The 18050-nt window shown below is 43.1% G+C and overlaps 1 protein-coding gene across 2 annotated transcripts; it reads right to left on the bottom strand.

The window, feature by feature from the left end:
- Positions 1-209: 209 nt before the first annotated feature.
- Positions 210-16434, bottom strand: ANKRD40 (ankyrin repeat domain 40). Of its 2 annotated transcripts, none has more exons than XM_052657387.1 (5): positions 16089-16434; positions 10039-10187; positions 8852-9337; positions 3186-3367; positions 210-2584 (listed from the first exon to the last, which is right to left on the bottom strand). In XM_052657387.1, the coding sequence occupies exons 1-5, from the start codon at positions 16220-16222 to the stop codon at positions 2438-2440; spliced, it is 1098 nt and encodes a 365-aa protein (XP_052513347.1). In that variant the 5' UTR covers positions 16223-16434; the 3' UTR covers positions 210-2437. The 2 variants fall into 2 exon arrangements, with proteins under 2 accessions (XP_052513347.1, XP_052513348.1); XM_052657388.1 differs by having other exon boundaries at positions 10039-10122; positions 16089-16227.
- Between the last annotated feature and the right edge of the window lie 1616 nt (positions 16435-18050).

Here is an 18050-nt window from a genome sequence, read left to right as displayed (position 1 = left end):
GAAAGACACCGCACAAAATATCTGTCTCTGGTGCCACTAAGCGCCACCACGGCAGTAGGATGGAGGAGGCTCAGGTGGGGACCAGTTCCTTCTGTTCTTCCGCCAGAGGGTTTTATCCCTGAAACTGTTCAACAATTTGAACCCCCTATGATTAGAAGTACAGAGCTGTTTAGGAGGACAAAGTTAAAGAGTAGGGGCTTAGTCAGTTAATATTTAATTTTAATAATACTTATTATGCTTGAACAGTCAGCAGTGCACAAAGTGAATATTTACACACAGTGTGAACACATGCTTTAAATATGCAGTAGAGGAGGCGGGGCAAATTCACAATTAACAAAGCTAAAAAAAAATCCTTTTATAAATTACACAAAACATATAAAAATATTTCTCTGAATGCATAGATTAAGACTTTAAACTCACCTACCAGCAACTGTGCAGTCTAACTCCACTGCCATACTCAGAGTCAGTTGACCACAGAGGACTTTATAAAAAGATGCAGTGCAGGGCCCCGTCTCTCACTTGTGACTTCCTCAGCCTCCCTTTGTCAGCCCAGGAAATGCCCTGGAGCTACTCCTTGGTAGGCCACCTCCCAGCCAGGGACCTCCACTGCTTCTGAGAATCTCTGACTGATCTGGATGGCTAGAAGAGTACTAACCCCAGTGATTTAGACACATGAATTAATACTGAATTTATTTGTTCCAAGATAAAACTAGCCTTAATTGTATCAGTAAATTGTAACTTTTTTCAAAGGTAGAGGGGAAAAAAAGGTTAGTATTTCTAGCTTCTGCCTGGTTGAAACACAAAGGAAGTTTCTTTAAAGTATTTCAGATAAAGGGAGTAATAAGTAACCTTTACTCTGCTAGACAAACACTGCACAAAGTGGGTAACTCACCATCAGTAATTAGTGTGTTACAATTAAGTCACTGAACAGTGACTTCCCGTCACAAAGTTGGCCTTGAAAACACCTCAACCTCAGCTCAGCATTTAGGCAGCAGCAGGAGGCCATTATCTTAGCACAACACTCTTCCACTGACATCTTCTGCACCTTCTCTCTCGATCGTAGTGTTCCAATAAAATTAACCCAGTTAGGAAGTTGAGTTTCTTTGGAAACTATAGGCACTGTGGGGAGAAAGCTTCTTAAGACAGCAGGGATGCTCTTCAACAGCTGGCTTCAAAACCCTGCTTTCCTGTTCGTCTAAGTGTGCTCATTCTTATTTCTAAAGTTAAGCTATTTAGTTCAACAAGACAGTGGCTTTTCTTTTAACATTAATGACAGTGAAGGGAAGGAAAAGAACCCTTAAATGCATTTTTTTACAAAAATTCTTCCGCCATGCTCAAGAGTTTAATCAGGTGTTTGTTTCCAGAACACAGCCTGGTAGACTCACATTGACTTTGTTAAGTAGGTTAGTGATGGTTGTAGGGGGATCCCTAAGATTAAACAACTTGTTTACAAAAGCAACAGATTTCAGAGTTGTGTAAAAATCTTAATAATTTCAAAATAATCTTTATCTTTGATACAAAAATAAAGATGCTAACTCCTTTAGTTCAGTTTCCCACAATAACCTTTAAAATAGCAACAGATTCTGTCCGGAAAATTGCTTTTCATTTCTAGTGGAAAATGAAAGTGGAGAACATGGACCAGCAATGTTTGTGCTCGTCTCTTTCAGTGAAATTAAACAGAAAAGCGAAGACAGAATTGCTTCAGTTTAAAAAAAGAAAAATAGCGGTTGCTCTTTTACAAAGCGCCAGAGAGCCCTCTAGCGACCACAATGGGAAGTGAATGCAGAGATGACTACAAGCAATGGCTAGAGACGGAAGTCATGAGTGTGTGCAATGGAAAGGTGGGGGGAGGGGAGGCTCTTTTGGTTAACAGCGTATTTACATTAGGTAACTGTATTCTTAAATGCTTTTAACCTGAGTAACATTTATAAATATGTTATGTGAAACCTCACAGCCACAAGTCACACCAAAATTCCTGTGTCCAGCACCTGCGCTTTCCCGTTATCCTCTCTAGTCAGTTCACATTTCAGGAGAGTCGTGAGCATGCAACACCGAGGGAAGCACGTCCTGGCCCTTCAGCTGCGCTGTCAACAGGCCGGAAGCAGGCTCTGCTCTCTCTCAGCCTCCGCCTAGACAACCCTCTCACATACACAGAACACACACTAGTATAGAACCGTCGGCTTCTGCCTCTCCAGGCCATTTCTCAGCTGTTCACAGCTTCAAGCAATAGGTTTGTTGTGCACCAAGAGGCTTGGAAGAGTGGCACCGCTGCTTGGGGGTCAGGGGCTTCCTACCTTGGCAGAATGATGTTAGTGTATACTACGAAGTGGCATCGGGGCCCTCCTTGGGCATCCAAGGCATTTAGATCAATGGCTTGTCCTTGGCCCAGAGGTGATGCACACTGTCACAATACTCAGTAGTAAAAGCTCCTGCTGCATTAGTAAGTCAGTTTTGAAGCTCTCCTATTGTAGCAAGGCCTTTCAGTCAGTGAGGATGCAGCGTTTCTGAACAGAAAATTATTTTCACTTATCATTAAAACCAGTTCCAGCTCTTGAAAATCTTGGAGTCGAGCAACATCTTTGTCCTGAAACAAAAATAGGTTAAATAGATTAAGAGGAGCCACTTGTCTCGATGGTTCTGGTGTTCTGTGTTGAAACCAGTGATAGTGCAGGAAAATCCCCAGGAGCACAAATTGGGTTAAAATGTAGAAGCCCTCAGTAGCAGCTGTTGCTCCAAGATGAGCACACCATGAGGCGTAGTGCAGGGGTGTTTTCCTCAGGTGCCCTGAGAAGCCAGAAGCCTGACATTCAGGGAACCCAGGGATGTTGGGAGGGTCACACATGTGCCTATATGGATGTGCCCTGTAATTAAGCCTGGTTCTTATGTTATAAAGCACAAGGCACATCTGATGGTATACTAAGGTAATCCTTACAGATCACTACAGAGAAACAACTAAAAATAGGTACATGTGAATGGTAATTCAGAACGTTCTCTCTGGTATCCGACAACTTTTATAAATGCTAGTATCTCCATAGGCCCAATAGAGGAAAGAAAGCTCAATGGAAGACCACCCTTTACTTTTTTTCTATTCTTTTCTCATTTCTTTAACTATGACTCACATACCCCAAGAGGAAAGTACATATTTTCCAAATGGAAAAATCAACCACGTAACAGACCTTTCTTACCTTTCTTACCAGAGTATTGGGTAACTTTCTGATCTTCTCCACTTGATCAGGATTAACACCCAGCTCACAGCAACTCACTCTGAGCAGCTCTTGGTAGGTGAGCTCCTGTCGGTCCAGTTCAATTTCAATGAAATCATTTTCTCTAAGAGATGGGTTCTGGATCCTCACCTTGAGTACCAGCTCTAGGGAAAAGGGGAAGAAGCATTAATGAATCATTCTGGCATAGTTAGCTGATGCAATTTAAAATCTTTTCCAGAAGATGGTTACTGTTAATCATGCCCTGTGCTGAAGACCTATGCCACCCAACAAGAAAACCAAGCACAATCAGTGCAGTTTGTTCAGGCTCAATTCTGGCTCTGCTGGTGCAGATGCCTGCATTGTCCTCCTATATCTAACACTGTGGTTCATAAAGCAAATGAACTTTTACTTTATGCAGCAGAAGGAAATAGTGGACAACCATCCCAACTGTACAGAAGGATAATTTACTTCTGCTACTGGAGCTAAGCAGGTAAAGGCTTGAGAATGGGTTTGGGTATCAAACTACACATAAGCAGGGTATGGGGAAGAGAAGAGAAAAGGCGGCATGGGAAAGATATGGTACAAGAGTTACTCTACAAAGATATAACAATTGTGGATCTGAAGATATTTATGAGATGTGAAAATCCTTGCAATAAACACAGTACAGGAGCAAAAAGATAAGCTACTAATAAAAATGAAGTCTAACTATGATTTAAATGCCTTACTTTAATAAGGGAAGAATCTTGGCTTTGGGAGTAAACAAAGACCATTATTCTTGGGTCTGGGATCTAAACAGTCTGCCCCTAAATTCTGAGCCTGGCTGCAAAGCAGGCTGAAGCTAAGCGCATGTGTGCTTTTGGTAGTTCTGGTTGCTCTTCATATGGCATCCCTGGGCCACAGTTATCAGCACCTAGAGTAACAGGTTCTCAAAAACAGAAAGAAGGCAGTTACTTATATGGAAAAAGCAAGGTAAGACTAGACCATACCCTGTGGCGTCTGACCAGAACTGGAGGCATTAACAGAAACGTAATACTTTAAATTATAAACAGATATAGCAATATAGAAAAAAGTAAATGTGTGTGTTTGTTTGCTTGCCTTTTAACTTCACTAATCCTCTCAGGCTAGCATGAAGCTTGATATCCAGGAAGTATATGTTCATTTTCTACTTTTCATCTAAAATATCAAGGGAGAGTTTGTTGCTTTTGTCATAAATTGTGGGAGCTGCTTTCAACTCTCTTTTTTTGTGACCTTTTGGACCTTGAATGACTGTGGTATGAATGGGTATATCCCTCATCTATCCTGTACTAGATGTGTGACTCTGGACAAATTACCTGTCTCTTTGTGTCTAACTTCATCCATTTCTAAAATGTACTAATGGAAATTCTATGGTGGCCCAGTAGTTAGGACTCGTTGCTCTCACTGCCAAGGCCTAGGGCCAACCCTTGGTTGGGGAACTAAGATCCCGCAAGTCATGTGGCACAGCCAAAAAAAGTAAATAAAAATAAAATGTACAAAATAATGCTCTTTTTACAAGTCTGTTGTAACAATTAAATGAGAACTCAGAATGCTCTGAAGTTATGTTATTATGTTAACATAACTAGTTATGTTACTATGTTAACATAACTAGTTATGTTACTATGTTAACATAACTAGTTATGTTACTAGTAAGTTATATTACTAAACATAAATGTTTAGTTTATAAATAAATCTTCCCGGTGAATCTTTCATTATTTAATTGTTCTTTATTGTTTGCTTGCTTTTTTCTTTCTTCTCTAACTGTCCTCTGAATGAGCTTAGAAGAAATGATACACTAGTAGCAATGAGCACAGCCAGTGTTCACATTCTGATTTCTGAATACCATTCTGCACCAAGAAAAACCAGGGCTCCTTGGAGGAATGCCGGATTCCAAGGCTGGGGCAGGGAAGCTGCACTAGGGAGCCTGGAACATCTTGCTGCACCACAAAGTAAGGAAATGAGTTAAGAATAATGACGATGTCCAAGAGACACAAGCTCCAAAGGGGCTCCCTCTGGATCAGTCTGGCATAATTTGAACATCAAAATAAGGATACTAATGAATTATCATCCAATAAATAATAATCTATGCATTTTCTACTGCTGTAAATGGCGGAGAAGGGAAAGCCCTTCCCTGGCGTGCTGCGATTCATGGGGTCGCAAAGAGTCGGCAAGACTGAGTGACTGAACTGAACTGCTCATCAGGGCTTCCCTGGTGGCGCAGAGGGTAAAGCGTCTGCCTCCAATGCAGGAGACCCAGGTTCAATCCCTGGGTCGGGAAGATCCCCTGGAGAAGGAAATGGCACCCCACTCCAGTGTTCTTGCCTGGAGAATCCCATGGACGGAGAAGCCTGGTGGGCTACAGTCCACGGGGCCGCAAAGAGTCGGACATGACTGAGTGACTTCACTTTCACTGCTCATTAGAGCAGAGAAAAAAATGCAAACATACTCTACAACAGAACTGGCCTGGACTCCAAAAATCTGAAGGCCAGAAGGATAGTTAAAGGTTGAGGAAATGCTCCAGATTAAAGGAGACTACTCTAACATGGCAGCCCAATACAAACACAGCAGGCTGGAGTGGAGGGAGTAAAAACAGCTACGAAAGACACTGCTAGACACTGCATGAAATTTGAAGACAAACAGTGGGTTAAAGAGCAGTACGACATCAAGGCCATGTTTTCTGACCTGATTGCTGCACTGTGCTCATGTAAGAGACTATCTTTGCTCTTGGGGCTTCCCAAGAGGCTCACTGGGAAAGAATCTGCCTGCCGATGCAGGAGACGCAGGTTTGATCCCTGGGTCGAGAAGATTCCCTGGAGTAGGAAATGGCAACCCACTCCAGTATTCTTGCCTGAAAAATCCCATGGACAGAGGAGTCTGGTGGGCTCAGTTCCTAGGGTCACAAAGCGTCAGACTCAACTGAGCACACATCCTTGATCTTAAGGAAAAAAAAACGCATAAATAGTTCTGGATAAAGGGGCAAAAAATAATTTGTAAATCTCATTAAAGAGAGTTCCTCTTACTAGTTTTACAACTTTTCTGTAAGGTTGTAATTATACTCAAAATTGCAGCCCTGCTGCTGCTGCTGCTGCTAAGTTGCTTCAGTCGTGTCCAATTCCATGCGACCCCATAGACGGCAGCTCACCAGGCTCCCCCATCCCCAGGATTCTCCAGGCAAGAACACTGGAGTGGGTTGCCATTTCCTTCTCCAATGCATGAAAGTGAAAAGAGAAAGTGAAGTCGCTCATGTCGTGTCTGATTCTTAGAGACCCCATGGACTGCAGCCTACCAGGCTCCTCTGTCGTGGGATTTTCCAGGCAAGAGTACTGGAGTGGGGTGCCATTGCCTTCTCCGCATTCAGGTGTGACCTAACTCAAATCTCTTATACACAGTGGAAGTGACAAACAGATTCAAGGGATTAGATCTGATAGAGTGCCTGAAGAACTATGGGTGGAGGTTAGTAACATTGTACAGGAGGCAGTGACCAAAACTATCCCAAAGAAAAAGAAACACAAGAAGGCAAAGTGGTTGTCTGAGGAGGCCTTACAAATAGCTGATTAAAAAAAGGGAAGTGAAAAGCAAAGGAGAAAGGGAAAGATATACCCAACTGAATGCAGAGTTCCAAAGAATAACAAGGAGCGATAAGAAAGCCTTCTTAAGTGAATAATGCAAAGGAATAGAAGAAAACAATAGAATGGGAAAGATTACAAATCTCCTTAAGAAAATCAGAGATACCAAGGGAACATTTCACGCAAAGATGGGCACAATAAAAGACAGAAACAGTAAGGACCTAACAGAGGCAGAAGAGATTAAGAAGAGGTGGCAAAAATACACAGAAGAACTGTAGAAAAAAGGTCTTAATGACCTGGATAACCACAATGGTGTGGTCACTCACCTAGAGCCAGACATCCTGGAATGTGAAGTCAAGTGAGGCTTAGGAGCATTACTATGAACAAAGCTAGGGAAGGTGACGGAATTCCAGCTGAGCTATTTCAAATCCTGAAAACTCAGCAGTGGCCACAGGACTGGAAAAGGTCAGTTTTTATTCCAATCCCAAAGAATGGCAATCCCAAAGACTGTTCAAACTACTGCACAATTGTGCTTATTTCACATGCTAGCAAGGTAATACTCAGAATCCTTCAAGATAGACTTCAACAGCGCGTGAACCGAGAACTTCCAGATGTACAAGCTGGATTTAGAAAAGGCAGAGGAACCAGAGATCAAATTGCTAACATCCACTGGATCACAGGAAAAGCAAGAGAATTCCAGAAAAACATCTACTTCTGCTTCATTGACTACACTAAAGCCTTTGACTGCGTGGATCACAATAAACTGCAGAAAATTCTGAAAGAGATGGAATAGGAGACCACCTTACCTGCCTCCTGAGAAACCCATAGGCAGGATGAAGCAACAGAACTGGTCATGGAACAATGGACTGGTTCCAAACTGGGAAAGGAGTATGTCAAGGCTCTATACTGTCACCCTGCTTATTTAACATATACATAGAGTGCATCATGCAAAATGCTGGGCTGGATGACTCACAAGCTGGAATCAAGATTGCCAGGAAAAACATCAATAACCTCAGATATGCAGATGATACCACGCTAATAGCAGAAAGTGAAGAGGAACTAAAGAGGCTCTTGATGAAGGTGAAAGAGGAGAGTTAAAAAGCTTGCTTAAAACTCAATATTAAAAAAAAACAAAAAACAAAAACTCAACATTCAGGACTTCCCTGGTGGTCCACTGGCTAGGACTACAAACTCCCAGTGCAGGGGGCCTGGATTTGATCCCTGGTCAGGAGACTTGATCCCACATGCCAAAACTAAAGACCCTGCATGCCACAACTAAGACCCAGAACAGCCAAATACTTTTTTTAAAAAAGAAAAAAAATAAAACTCAACATTCAAGAAACAAAGATCATGGCATCCAGTCCTATCACTTCATGGCGAATAGATGGGGAAGAAAGGAAACTGGCAAATTTTATTTTCTTGGGCTTCAAAATCACTGCAGACAGTGACTGCAGCCATGAAATTAAAAGATGCTTGCTCCTTGGAAGACAAGCTATGACCAACCTAGACAGCTTATTAAAAAGCACAGACATCACTTTTCCAGTAGTCATGTGTGGATCTGAGAGTTGGACCCTAAAGAAGGCTGAGCACCAAAGAATTGATACTTTGGAATTGTGCTGGAGAAGATTCTTGAGAGTCCCTTGGATAGCAAGGAGATCAATCCAGTAAACCCTAAAGGAAATCAGTCCTGAATATTCACTGGAAGGACCGATGCTGAAGCTGAAGCTCCAATACTTTGGCCATCTGCTGTGAAAAAGCTGACTCACTGGAAAAGACCCTGATGCTGGGAAAGATTGAGGGCAGGTGAAGGGGGTGACAGAGGATGAGATGGCTGGACGGCATCACCAAACTCAGTTGGTTATGACTTTGAGCAAACTCCAAGAGATGGTGAAGGACATGGAAGCCCTGCAGTCCATGGGGCTGCAAAGAGCAGAACACGACTTAGCAACTGAACAAGACTCAAAAGGGGTAAGTCCTATCCCCACTCCTCAAAAAAACAGGAAGTAAAGAACTAGACCCCTAGACAACTTTGCCCTTTTCAGAGGCTACTTGCTGATGAGAGGTTACCTTGCATATTAAATGGAAATGCTCCAGTGAAGAAAAATGGCTGGAATGCTGGCGCTGGTCCTGCGTATGTCCCATTTTGAGGCTCCAGAGACATTGGTGGCTTGGACGGGACAGTAGAGAACAGGGATCGAGTCTGACTCACTGGTGGCTGACAAACAGGACCCGGTTTTGTGCTTTCTGGTGTTCTAAGTATGGCAGAGGGGGCAGACACATCCCCGTTCTGAACCAGTGCCAAAGAGGTGTGGTCCCGTGGAAAGGGCCCAAGCAGGGGAGGTTCCCCAGGGGGCAGCAACGGAGAAGAGCCATCTGCAGGGGGTGATGCAGGAGGTGTGGAGGGGCCCCCATTCTGTAGCTGGGCTGAATCCTCTGATGCAGGTGTATAGATAAAAGGGAAGGCTGGGTTGGCCAAATAGTTGGGAACAAACGGCAGTTCTGACTCCTTCTTCAGCTGGGGGTGGTCATCGCTGTCACCATCATCATCTTCCACTTAAAAAGATGAAAACACAGAACACTTACATAGTCCTTTAAAAATGAGCAAATAAAGGGACGTTATGCTCGTGGTCCAGTGGTTAAGACTGTGCCTCCCAATGCAAGGGGTGCAGGTTTGATCCCTGGTCAGGGAGCTAAGATCCCACATGCCTCTTAGCCAAAAAACCAAAACATAAAACAGAAACAATACTGTAACAAAGTCAATAAAGACTTTAAAAGTGAGCCACATCAAAAAAAAAACCAAACTTTTTTTTAAAAAAAAAGATTTCACACAAAGGAAATTAGCAAGTCTCCTGTGAAAGCTGGTGTCCTTTGGTATATAACAAATATCTTGGTCAGTGTTTACTGCAGGTTTTTTGTTACCATTTCTATCTCCTTAAAGTTTACAGATTAAAAAACCCAAAACTTTATAATGTCTACCTTTCCAGAAACAGCATGGAATAATTATCTTGGCACAGTAAGACTATCTTGTTTCTAGAAACAGATTGGCTATTTAGCATCAAGAATATATACAGGGGATATACATATATAGTTAGATACATATATATATATATATATAATTATAACTGATTCACATTGTTGTTGGCACAAACCAATAAAACATCTTAAAGCAATTATCCTCCAATTTAAAAAAAAAACTCTTTTTAAAGAATACCATAAGTCTCAGTTTGACAAAATCAACCTCAAAAAAGACTTACCTCCCATAATCTTCCTAATTTCTCTTCTTGATGTTAACTGGACAGGCATTTCTCCCTTTGTGGTAAGGATCTCTTTGTCAGCTCCTGATTTTAGTAAGTAAGAGACCACCTGACCATGATTGCGCTTACACGCCCAATGCAAACAGGTCCTACCCCCAAAAGAAAAAACAGAGACTGAAAAAGTGGAGGGGTGATCTGGGATTTCAAGCTCTACACATCAGTAAATAAATATACGCAAGCCTGTTAGAGTTCAGCTAGAACCAGAAAATCAGACTGGTAATTTTAACTTTTCGGAAAGCAGATGATCAAAATATTTAATATGCTTAAAATTATTTTAAAATTTCATTTCTGATCCTTGGAAAGAGCTAATTTATCCCAGGGGCTTTATTACAACGGCTTCCAGAAGGCTGGCTGCCTGGCTGGCTAGATAACTCTAAAGATACTGCTCAGTGTCCCTCATTATATTTTCCCGGTCTCTTTAAAATATACTTTTACATGGCCATATTCCTTTTCAGAGAGTACCAAAACTTGCTTCATGTGCATCAAATGTCACTTGAAGATGAAATATTGTCAGGCTACTAACCATCTCTCATCTGCAGCTTGCTCTGCCACTAAAATTATTACTACAGCAGATTCCTGTCTGAATCTCAGTTACTCTTTTGCTTTTTACTTTTCTTTCCTTCACACATACACAAAAGGATTTCCATTTTTAAAAGTTCAATTCTCTAGTTCTCTCCAGAAGGCTACAAACATATTCTCATTTGCTTAAATACAAGGCACCACACACATACTTTTAGTTCCTAAAGCATCTGAACAATACACATCTTCTGAAGTATTGATTCATTTAAGTAAAACTAATTGCTTACTATTGTATACTTAGGAAGGAATTATGCACCCTCTAAAAGAGCTATTATTTTAACACTGCACAGAAATAGGATTAGCGAAATTCCATCTTAACAGAGCTACTAAATTCATCCCCATGGAAGGAAAATACTTTTTCTCCCTCTGTTTTGAAATGTCCTCATTCACCAACTCTCTAATTGAACTGAGATAAGTATCTTCAGAGCTTTTAAATGAATATAAATATGGCAAAGGATAGAACATATGTTCAATAGTGGGGATTAGGTCACCCACTTGAGAAGCATAACTCTCTAGAGAGTACATCTGGTTCCAGGAAAAAGCAGATTTGCCCTGGGTACCTCAAGATTTATGACTTACAGAAAGCCAGTTTGTCTGGCTGGCTAGGAGCAAACTCCACTGATGTTTCAGAGTGATATTTGAAACTATTATTCATTAGAATCAGATTATCAAAAAAAAGAACCAGATTATCCAGGTGCCTTTAAAATGTACTTCTTCATAAAAAGAATTCCAGTTTGGAGAAAATAAAAGAGTCTTGATATGGACTTCTAAAATATAAGCACCATGAAGATAAGGAAGTATCTGCTTGAATATACAGGTACTTAATTGATATTTGCTGAATAAGTGAACCAAGGACAAGGTGCACACTGCTTAGAGTAGAAGGATCCTGTATATTCTTGATTCTGGGCAAACTGTACTGAGAGTGTGTTTGTATATGGCTGTCTTGAACACTTGAAAAATGAATAATTATAATGATAAGCATTCAAAAATGAATAGAACATGATGAGAAAAATATGTTCTGTTTTGGAAATAAAGTGCTCACTTGTAAGTAGTAAATCACTTGTTCACAACAAACCTGAGAGTGAAGGAAGTAATATTCTGCCAGTGGATCTGAGACATTTTTGGACAAACCAACTGCTAAAGTATCACCACGTAAAGTGGGGCTAAGTCAACACAGCACATCCCCCACAGCCCTGTACCCTGAGTGATCATTTATAGTCCAGATCTGGGTGGCTCCAGACAGCCATAATTCACAGGCACTATAGCCAGGCAGTATTTTCAACTTCTTCATGAGCCATTGTACTTGTTTCTTAAAGCCAAGGGGTATGCATGACACCTGAATTACAACTGATGTGGGAGCTCGATCTCTGAACTTCAACTCTTTAAGCTTTAAATCTGCAGTCAGAATATCCTATCAATGCTGGGAAGTACTGATATTTCAGACCAGAAATCTGAAATACGGACATCCTATCAGTGCTGGTAAGCATTTCAGGCCAGAGGCATAAATTTCAATTGTGCAGAAATTGTGGTTACTGGGCAACTAAAAATTAAAAGCAGTAACCATTCTGCTTTTCTGTGCTACTGACTATGTTTTCTGAGGGTAACCTTTATATCTGATTAGCCGGCACACTGCTTAATTAGAAACAAGGAAAAAAAAAAAAAAAACAGAACTTCTCTGGTGGTGCAGTGAATAAGAATCCTCCTGCCAATGTGGGGTACTAGGGTTTGGTCCCTGGTCTGGGAGGATTCCACATGGCTTGGAGCAACTAAGTCTGTGAGCCACAACTACTGAGCCCATGCTCTAGAGCCTAAAAGCCACAACTACTGAAACCCATGCACCCTTAAGCCTGGTCTCTGCAGCAAGAGAAGCCACTGCAATGAGAAGCCCTCACATCCCAACAAAAAATAAAGCAACAGAAACCCCGTGCAGCCAAAAATAAATAAGAAAAAAAAAGTTAACACAGATATAGTACTTTACATACTGGACATTGTTCTAAAAACTTTACGTGTATTAATTCATTTAGTCCTCTAAACAACCCAAGTTAAGTACTATCATCAACACTCTCCAGTGATCTAGTGGTTGGGAATCCACCTGCCAATGCAGGGAACATGGCTCGATCCCTGGTCCAGGAAGATTCCACATTTTACAGGGCATCTAAGCTGGTGCGCGGCAACCTCTGAGTGTGTGCTCTAGAGCCTGAAAGCTCCAACTACTGAGCTTGAGTGCCGCAAATACTGAAGCCAGCATGCTCTAGAGCCCCTGCCCTGAAACAAGAGAAGCCATGGCAATGAGAAGGCCTTGCATGGCAACCGAGAGTAGCCCCTGCTTGCTGCAACTAGAGAAAGCCCATGTGCAGCAATAGAAGACTCAACAAAGCCAAAAATAAACTAATTTAAAAACACACAGGCAAAAAGAAAATTCTCCTACTTTTCGGATGAGGAAACTGAGGCAGTCAGCAAATAAGTAAAACAAACAGTATGGTATACACAGCAATTGCGTTATAAGGACAGTAAAGTAAGGAAAGGGATTAGGGAATGCCAGAGATAGTGGAGGGGCATGGCACAACTTTAAGTTAAGGACCCAGGAAAGACTCATTCAGGGGACATCAAAGCTAAGACCTGAAGGAGGTGAGGGAGAAAAAGCATTTAAATGAAGGGAAGAGAAAACACAAGGGCCTTGAATGAACATTGCGCCTGGTGTTTTGTTTATTTATTTTTGGCTGCGCTGGGTCTTGGTTGCTTCACAAGGGCTTTCTCTAGTTGCAGCGAGCAGGGGCCACTCTCGAGTTGTGGTATGTGGGCTTCTCATTTTGGTGGCTTTTCTTGTTGCAGGGCACTCACTCTAGAGTGCTCTGGCTTTGGTGGTTGGGGCACGCGGGCTCAGTAGTCGTGGCTCACGGGCTCTAGAGATCAGGCTCAGTAGTTGCGGTGCAGAGGCTTAGCTGCCCCAACAGCATGTGGGATCCTCCCAGACCAGGCATTGTCCCCTGCACCGGCAGGCAGATTTTCAACCACTGCACCACCAGAGAAGTCCTGTGCATGGTGTTTTCAACAAAAGCAAGAAAGCCAGGGGAAGGAACGAAGAGAGCAAGGGGGTTAATCGAGAGATGAGGCTTAGAAATAGAGTGTGGGCTGAGGGACAAGGATTTGAACTGTAGGACCCTGTGGGCTTTTCCTCCATTTGAGATTGGAGCCACTAAAGGGTTTTAAGCAGAATTAAATGATCTGTGTTTTAAGTCAGGATTCCTCTGGCTGCTGTGCTGAGAAAAGACATAGGATAGGACTAATGAGGAGGCTACTGCATTAATCCAGGTGACAGATGGCGGCTTTGCACAAGACGTGTAGTGGCAGAGCTAGTGAGAAGTGGTCAGATTCTAACTACATCACTGCTAGTGAAGCTGGCCAGATTAGCAGCTTGACTGGATGTGGGTTGTGAGAGAAAGACAGAAGGAAAGGAGTGCACCAAAGATTCTGGCCAGCCAGTGCAGCTCAGATGCTCAGATGAGGACTCAAGCAGGCTGGGGACAGTTAGGCATATGAGGGAGACCAAGAACTCAACCCTGGACATGTAGAAGTCCTATTAGATATCTTCCCCCAATTAAATCTATGAGAGCCTCTTCATAGTTCAACAATCTTATATTTTTCTGAGCACTTACTATGTGGTTAAGAAAGTATGGTTTCTAAGACTCCTCATGACCACTGCAGAGGGCACGGGTTCAATTCCTCGTCAGAAATTAAGATCCCACATGCCCCGAGGTGTGGTCAGAAAAAAAGAAAATTGTGTGAGGTGGGAAGGAGGGTCAAGAGGGAGGGGACATATGTATATCTATGGCCGATTCATGTTGATGTATGGCAGAAACCAACACAATATTGTAAAGCAATTCTTCTTCAATTAAAAAAAAAAAAAGAAAGCATGGTTTGGAGGCAGATGCTGGGTTTCATTCCCAGCTCCATTAGCTACTGTAAATTCTTAGGGAAACTACTTATTCATTTTTCCTATCTGTAAAACAAGAGGATAATAGCTCTGTCCCTGAGCCGCTGGGAATGAGATGATACACATAAATAATACATTTGGAACCTTGTTTGCACTACAGAGCAAGCTCAGGAAATGTTACCTATTTATATTATGCTGCATTTCCTTAAATGCTCACAACTCTTCTGAAATAACTAGAAAATGAAGTGACTCTGGCAAGGTCATATTGCTAAGCAGGAATGGAGAAGAGCCAGCACTGAAGTCCAGGCTTGTTCTACACAACACTGCCTCCCAGTGCCAAAACAATGAATCACAGCTTGTGAACCACACAGAAATGCTAGAAATCACACACACAGAAAAGAACACACAGAAAAGCAAGCTAGTTTGTAAACACTTAAACAAAATAAAACAAAAGTGCAGTTTCTACTGTTTCCTGGCTTTCTGAACAGTTGCCCAGGCTGTTTTCTTTGGAATAAGTTGGCAGATGAACTTGTGAGGAAGTAAGGAAACTGATTCTGGTCCTGGCTATTAATAGTTGTGTGACCTAGGGCAGGTTAATCTCTGGGATTGAACCTATCTCCAATGTCCCCTTTAGTTTTAAACTGTATGATTCCACTTTAAAAAATAAAACATTTGCAAACTCACTTTAATTCTCAGTTAGCAAATAGCCTGATTAGCATTACTTGGATCAAATAAAAAAATTTAAATGTGAAGAGAGCGGAATAACACCACATTCAGTAACTTAATACAAAAAAATTGACCACCGGCACTTCTTAAAATGTGACTCCTTATTTAGTTGGGAAGGACTCAATCACTGGCAGGCATCTGAAGTCTAGGATAAAGTCTCATATTTCAAACTGTCTTAAGAAAACAAAGCAGAACATTATGTAGGATTAATGAATGAGTCGTCCTGCCACAGGCAGCTGTAGGTAGCAGCAAATCACTGCTGCAGTAAGGCAACAGAAAAGCAGAACAGCAATGCAAGTGATTTATTTTCCCTAGTCTTGGGAAAAGAAACCGTGCTAGTTTATAAGATCCACGTTTGCTCAACTGTTCATGCTTTTTGCTCTGCACAAATGTGTTCTTCAGAGTAGTTCCGAACTCGAACTTGGGTGAGCTCCAAATGAGCGTGAGAGTCATCAGCACCTTTTGGTACACGTTATGGGGGTGGGGGTGGGGGTGGGGGTGGGGTCGGCGGGGCACGGGGCGCCTGCGTTCGGGTGGGCGCTGCCGGCGCAGGACCACGTGGGCCGGGATTTGGGCATGACTCGCCGCAGACTCTCCGAGGCAGGGGGGCCAGTGCTAGCCTCCAGAGCGCACAACCTCGTTGGCTCTGGGTGCCGGGCCACGCCTTAGCGGGCTTCCGGGGCTGCGCTAGGCCGAGGTCGCGTCCCGGGCTGGATGCTCTGACCCTAGGCCTCCCCCGCTCCCCACTTACCAGCCGTTGACCTCATTTTGGGAGTTCACATCCACCCCGCTCTCCACCAGTTTCTGCACCTCCCGAATGTCCCCCAAGGCCGCGGCCTCCCGCAGCCTCTCCTGCTGCTCCTTCTGCTCGAGGAGAGCGCTCATCTTTCTTTGGCCCCAGGCCCCCGCTAGGGCACGCCCGCCCAGCCCCGGCCGGTCAGCGCCGCCGCCGCCGCGGACCACTCCCCGCCATGGAGAGACCGCGCGGGGTACAGCTGCCCCGCTCGCGCTGCAGCCCGTGCCGAGCCAGGGGCCTCCGTTCCCCCTTCTTGGCACGCCCGCTGCTCCCCTGCTGCTCCCGGCCCGCAGGCCTAAACCTCCTCCCGGCCGCGCCTCCCACAGGCCGGCTCTGGGGGAACCTATTCAGAGTGACAACCCTGACCCAGATATTTTCCGTTCCTACCCTCCGCGCGCGCGAGGGCTGGCTGTTTATGTAAGTGCCGCACAATATTATCTGCCGTGATTCACCAACTATTTTTAGACCTCCCCACCCGGCAGCTTCCAGAGAGGAGGACAGAAACGAGGGAAGGGAAGAAGGCGTATTTGAGAGCCAGGAAAGCCTAATCCTCTGGAGCAGGCTGTTTACCACGCATCAAAAATAATTGGTTTAAGAAAACAGACAAAAATAATAGTAATAATTGGTTTTGTTTTTTCCCCAGTGTGTGTGGCTCTTTTTCCTTATCTGAATCAACTCTTGCCTAGCAGGGTGGGGAAATGGGCCGAAAACGATCCCACTGTTATATGCCCATTATTGCAGAAATAGAATACACGATTCTTTCTTTTGACACTGCTTGGGACCATTCAGTTCGATTACTTATTTAAATTGCTGTTGTCTTACAATTTAGAGATTTCTTCTAATTCGGCTTTCAGGAAAAATATTTATACTGTGCTCAGAGTCTATAAACTGTGATTCATTACTGCTTTTATTTTATTTTTTTGGTTACTGCTTTTAAATCATAATTAATTACTTTTCGTGAAGGCCATGTAAGGAAAAAAGAAAAGAACACCAAAGAGGCTTTCAAGTTATCCCAGTCTTTAATATCAGGAGCTAGGGAGAGAAGTGGTCCAAGTATAAACAGCATTCTTCCTGACTCTCTGGCTAATCAATCTAATGAGGCTCAGAGCCTGGGCTGGCGCTGCTTTACTACACAGCAGGAGAAAAAGAAGAGTATTGTTTTGCTGAGCCCAGGTTCCTGGGCAAGATCTTCCAATGTGGCACAGGATGGAAGCTTGCAGATGGGGTTGGAAGGATTAAGGAGTAACCCTGGGGTGGGGAGGAGGAAGGCCTGAACACAAGAGATAAAATAGGAAATGACAAATTTAGGCATGGAGTTTTCATTTCCCTCTCTTGGGGCAGCCCAGGGTTTGCGCAGCAAGCACTTTTCTTGCTGTGCCTGCGTGCTCAGTCACTCAGCAACCCCATGAACTGTAGCCAGCCAGACTCCCTGTCCATGGAATTTTCCAGGCAAGAGTACTGGAGTGGGTTGCCATTCCTACTCCAGGGGATGCATCTCCTGCATTGGCAGTCAGGATTCTTTACCACTGAGCCACCGGGGATGCCCTTTCTTCTTGCTACTGTTTTATGAAAAACTCATATCTGTTTATTATGTTACAGACATTCACACAGTACACAGTGCACACCAGATGGTTTGAATATAAACTGACTGCATGCTTACATTGACCTTATAGTGAACTGGAACTCTGCTTGAGGTTACACTTTCATTTGTCCCCCAATACAAACTTTAATTCTCAGCATGGTACTCCACCTGAAACTGATGTGCAGAGTAGTACTGGAATTGGGCCCTTCAGTACAATTCAAGTGACAGGGGAGTAGATAGTGGCCTCTTTTTTTTTTTTTTTTAATAGCAGTTCAAAAAGCTTGGTAGTGAGTGCACATCAAAATCTGTGAGTTCTCTTTGTAAGGATTTATTTG

The sequence above is a fragment of the Budorcas taxicolor genome, chromosome 19 (genome assembly GCF_023091745.1).
Source record: "Budorcas taxicolor isolate Tak-1 chromosome 19, Takin1.1, whole genome shotgun sequence".
NCBI lineage: Eukaryota > Metazoa > Chordata > Mammalia > Artiodactyla > Bovidae > Budorcas > Budorcas taxicolor.
Note: the sequence above shows the minus strand (reverse complement) of the source record. Positions and strands in the feature narration are given on the sequence as shown.

What these genes read in the sequence shown, in the direction of transcription:
- ANKRD40 (XM_052657387.1), bottom strand. Translation starts at nt 16,222, where the DNA reads ATGAGCGCTCTCCTCGAGCAGAAGGAGCAGCAGGAGAGGCTGCGGGAG. An exon ending in CAAAATGAGGTCAACGGCTG is followed by an intron (nt 10,188 to 16,088) that starts GTAAGTGGGGAG and finishes TTTTGGGGGTAG; the next exon opens with GACCTGTTTGCATTGGGCGT. An exon ending in ATTTCCATTTAATATGCAAG is followed by an intron (nt 3,368 to 8,851) that starts GTAACCTCTCAT and finishes CCTTTTCCCTAG; the next exon opens with AGCTGGTACTCAAGGTGAGG.